Source organism: Aphis gossypii, unplaced genomic scaffold (assembly GCF_020184175.1).
Source record: "Aphis gossypii isolate Hap1 unplaced genomic scaffold, ASM2018417v2 Contig00557, whole genome shotgun sequence".
In the NCBI taxonomy this organism is placed as follows: Eukaryota; Metazoa; Arthropoda; class Insecta; order Hemiptera; family Aphididae; genus Aphis; species Aphis gossypii.
In genome coordinates this window covers 50,002-54,718 of record NW_026083160.1, presented here as the reverse complement: position 1 = coordinate 54,718, position 4,717 = coordinate 50,002, and the positions used below count along the sequence as shown (strand labels likewise).

Sequence of the window (4,717 nt, the reverse complement as noted above, 5' to 3'; positions counted from 1 at the left end):
ATAATACCTATTTGGCTATTTACCTATATTATCTTATAATCGGTAGCGTTATTTGTTTTAAGGTAACTGTTAGTAATAATCATTTTATTTTTATAATTTTCGTGGACAGAATATTTATTTTATAAAATTGTTTCTTTCTATTCATACCAAAATTTAATAAAATGATGGAAACATTTTGAGATAGGTGTATAACATATATTTTTAATTTTTAATAACAATAATAACAGTCATACACCTATTATATACAATTATAATACTAGTTAAAATACCTACAGTTTTTTGTTGAATAGATGAACCGTTATTTAAACGATAATCTGTTGCTTTTGTTATGTCAGAACGAAAACGTATAATATTTTTAACAATGCATTTTCTGACAGTTATTGGGTAGTCGCCAGTCGGTTCGTTTCGTGAGTGCCATCAGTTTGGTGCAGTAATTCCTTAGTAGGTGATTCCGACATTCAATTTTTTTTATTTTAAAATCACTTCCATAAGGTAACACTTCGTTTAACCTTTTGGTTATACTACTGTCTCCATCACCTAATTTATATTATAAACAATTAAAATAAAATTTAATTTTTTAAATATATTAATAATTAATAAATTTAATTAATTTTACAACATTCCAACCTATTTTAATTAATTTAATTAGTAAATTATTTACCGATAAGTTTGTTGTATTTTAGACCATGCATACTGAGGCTATGTGTAAACCCATCTAAAATAGAATCGGCTTCCATCGCACTAGATGTTTTTTTCCAATTCAGAAAACATAAATGCCTAGGGGATATCAGTTTTTGAACATTAGCTCGTTGGCATATACAACAGTAGCGATTTCGTACGCCAACAAACAGAACCTTTTTTGTTTTTAAACCAATAATTGCTGCCTAAAATAAAATTATTATTTCACTTTTGTATGATAAAAATTAAAATGTATCTTACAGCTCCAGAAAATGCGTTGAACTTGGTCTTATAACTTCTTTTGGACCATTGTCCATCCTCAATAACAGTGTACATAGGGACTCCTTGCTCATCAACATTTCCGCTTTCTATGGCTAATCTTCGCTCTTCTTCGTCAGCTTTTTTCAACTAATATATAATAAGAGCGTCATTAACAGCATTGCTCACAGTAGATAAATTATTTAAGTATAATGTTGACGATAATGAGGGAATTTCTACTGAGGCACAAAATTCGCTAAGTTGAGATTGACCTATTCCTATTTAAACTTAAAGAGAAATTATATTAAAAAAAAGTCGGCAAGTGGGTACCGCTCTGCTCTACATTAGGGGGTGGGGTAGACCTCGGACTAGGGTAGATTAAATTTGAATGCAATGATAAGTATCATTGTATACGAAAAACGATTCTGAACGGAGATGATTTGTCAGTCTATAATATATTATAATTAAATATTGTCATATATTATATTTTGAAACAAATATTCCGATTTCATAAAAATTTAAAACTCAAACGCTCAAAACATTTTTCCAATAATGACTCTTAAAATTTTCTCTATAGCTTTTTGAAGCAAAACTTATAAGAAATCTTGTATTAAATTTTCTACTCTTAGCTACCTATACAAACAATTTTATGAATTTTGAACTACAAAATAATTTGCAAATATTCATGATTTTGACAAGTTTTTGTCAAAATTTGAACTTCAAATGCTAATAAAAAAAAATTGTGCCTATGTATTCTTAAAATTTTTTAATCACTATAAGAATAACATATGAGGAACTTTGTATAAAATTTTCAAGTATTTTGATAGGGCCAAAAAAATTTTATCGACCCTTTAAAAAAAAATTTTCAGAAAAATTGAAAATTTCAATTGTCTATAAATAGCTCAAAAAAACTCAAAATATTTTGAAAATTAAATCAAGTAAATAAAATGCCAATCTAAATAACTGGTAAGATTTTCAAGTATCTACGACTTATACTTTTTGAATTATAACAAGTATCAAAAATCGTTTGAGGCTAAACTGTTATTTAACGCGGTTTTGTAAAAATTTAAATTTCAAACACTCATAAAAATTTTTTGTCTGAATCCGGTAGAGTTTTTTTTACAGATATTTGAAGAAAAATGTATGGAGAACCTTGTACCAAATTTTCAAAACTTAGTTATAAAAGAAAAAAATTTTATGATTTTTCAACTTCAAAATTACTTGCAAATTTTCGAGTTTTCGACAGATTTTGTAAAAATTTGAACTAAAAACGCTTATAAAAAAAAATTGTGACTAACGATTTTTAATTTTTTTTAGCTATAATAAAAACAACTCATAAGGAACCTTGTATTAAATTTTCAAAACTTTTTGGTCATCCAAATTTTTTTTATCGACACTTTAAAAAAAATTTCTCAAAAAAATCGAAAATTTCAGTGGTCTATAAATAACACAAAAAAAGTCAAAATTTTTTGAAAATTTAACTATATACAGATACCACTGACATTAACATTTGGTGAAAATTTCAAGTATTTTCAGTGATTAGTTTTTGAATTACAACCATAAAAAAAATCTATTTGGTCGAAAACTGGTTTTGCGTAAAAATTGCCGTTTTTCCGTCATTTTTTTTTTGTTTTTCTCGATTTTTTTGAAAACTGTTGGAAAATGTTAACTTTTTACCTTTATAATGCACCAAGGATATTCAATTTTACATCGGAAACCACCCTCATAGTTTGAAATTGGAGCATTATTTCGACTAGTTATGCTGTACACAGACACAAAAAAAAAAAAAAACAAAAAAACATACATTATTGTAAAATCAATACATTCTTCACTCCGTTCAGAATCTAAAATTAAAAATATATATAGACCTAATTATTAGTAGTGTATTTTTTTAGGGGGGATGTCCTCCATATCTGAACTCCCCACAAAATAAAAAAAATTAAGCTCGATGTCTTTTTTATCAGTAATAAATAATTCTTAACACGCCTCTGACCTAACCTAACCTTCAAACTATAAAATATACAAGTATAAAGTAAATATTTTATTTGGTTTAAAATTCCAAAATACATACCGACAGCCAAAGTACCATTAATAACTGCAAGGTTAATTCCTAAGTACTTGGATTCATTAATATTTTCTGAATAAAATGAAGATTGTATACCACAAATTTTGCACTTAAATTTAAATACTGAATTGAATCCTTTACGAATTTCGTTCTGAAATTCCATGTCAATGAATGAACAGTCGAATTTGTCATGTTTACTCTGTTGAATTTGTGTGAATAAATGTTGTATATCAACAATCCTACGACCTTCGAGTGACCTAAAAAATATTTACAATCGCTAACATATTTAAACAAGTATGTACAACTGTTTAGGACATAGGTAGTAATACCTATAGAACCTAGTAAGTAGTAATAATAATATATAAGTACTTTGTAATAATGGTATCGTCTTCTCTTGAATCTTCATACTCAATAGGTAAAGCTGTGTCAGTAATAGCAGAAACATTGGGGTCAGATATACCAAACAATTCCACTTCAGAACTATTTACATCAGCAATTATATCCTTACATGGCGTACTAACAAGCGAAAAGCCACAAGTTTGCAACTGCAATTGTGTTATGCAGTCAACATTAATAGGTTGGTCTGTCAAACCAGACGTATTAGATATACCTAAGTTCATTGGTTCTGGTGTTTCTAATAGCTGATTTGTATTTATAATTCTATATAATATAATGAACATAATTACATAATATTTTAGAATTTAAAGATAAACGAGTAATGAATATATTAATTTTACAATGATGTTTATTATTTTTTTTTGTGTGTCTGTGTACTACAGGATTACTAGTTGAAATACAAAATTGAGCCTATGCATTTTGATAATTTTTGAAAAAATTTTCGTGTGCGTATACCATCTTGTCTAAATAATATTTCAGTTTTCAACATTCAGGGTGGGTTTCCGATAGCGAAGTGAATATCCTATTGGTGCATTATAGAGGTCAAAACTGAAAAATTTTTGGTAGTTTTCAAATTCGCCGTGAAAAAAAAATATGAAAAACGTGAATTTTTACGCAAAACCAGTTAACGAAAAAATGTTGGCTGAGTTAAAATACTTGAAAATCTAATATAAAGTTTTACATAATTTTATCTATGAGTGAACTTATTGGTGGACTACAGGAGGGCATTACTTTTTGAAAAACCTGAAGCCCCTTGAAGGGTAAATAAAAAAATGTTGTATGACCAAAAAAACTTGAAAATTTAATACAAGGTTCCTTATGAGTTGCTCTTAGTGTAGTTAAAAAATATCAGAAATTGTTAGTTACATTTTTTTTTTATAAACGTTTATAGTTAGAAAATTTGCAAGTAATTTTGTAGTTGAAAAATCATACAATTTTTTGTGTTTATATCTAAGGTTAAAAAATTCAATACTAAGTTTTCCTTTAAGTGGTCATAAAGAAAACACCAAATATCATTATAGAAAAATGTTATGTGCGTTTGAATTTTAAATTTTTATGAAATTGCGAAAAGGTAACGATTTATTCTCAAACGATTTTTAATATTTATTATAATTCAAAAATTATAAGTTGTAGAGACTTGAAAATTTCACCAATAATTTAGATTGTCATTTTATTTACATGATTTAATTTTCAAAATATTTAACTTATTTTAATGCTATTTATAGGCATTTGGAATATTCGTTTTTGTTTAGTTTTTTGTTTTATAAATATCGATAAAAATTTTTGGCGGAGTTAAAATACTTTAAAATTTAATACAAA

General features: G+C 26.6%; 1 protein-coding gene across 1 annotated transcript; it reads right to left on the bottom strand.

Moving 5' to 3' along the window:
* Positions 1-516: 516 nt before the first annotated feature.
* On the bottom strand, positions 517-3,718 carry LOC126554615 (uncharacterized). Its single transcript, XM_050209671.1, has 4 exons — positions 3,371-3,718; positions 3,012-3,258; positions 940-1,086; positions 517-537 (listed from the first exon to the last, which is right to left on the bottom strand). Exons 1-4 carry the CDS (start codon positions 3,679-3,681, stop codon positions 517-519), a joined length of 726 nt encoding a protein of 241 aa, XP_050065628.1. The 5' UTR covers positions 3,682-3,718.
* Between the last annotated feature and the right edge of the window lie 999 nt (positions 3,719-4,717).

Coding starts and splice junctions, on each gene's coding strand:
- LOC126554615 (XM_050209671.1), bottom strand. CDS start 3,681: ATGTTCATTATATTATATAGAATTATAAATACAAATCAGCTATTAGAA. Junction 3,259..3,370: donor GACGATACCATTATTACAAA/GTACTTATATAT, acceptor AATATTTTTTAG/GTCACTCGAAGGTCGTAGGA. Junction 1,087..3,011: donor TTATTAATGGTACTTTGGCT/GTCGGTATGTAT, acceptor ATTATATATTAG/TTGAAAAAAGCTGACGAAGA.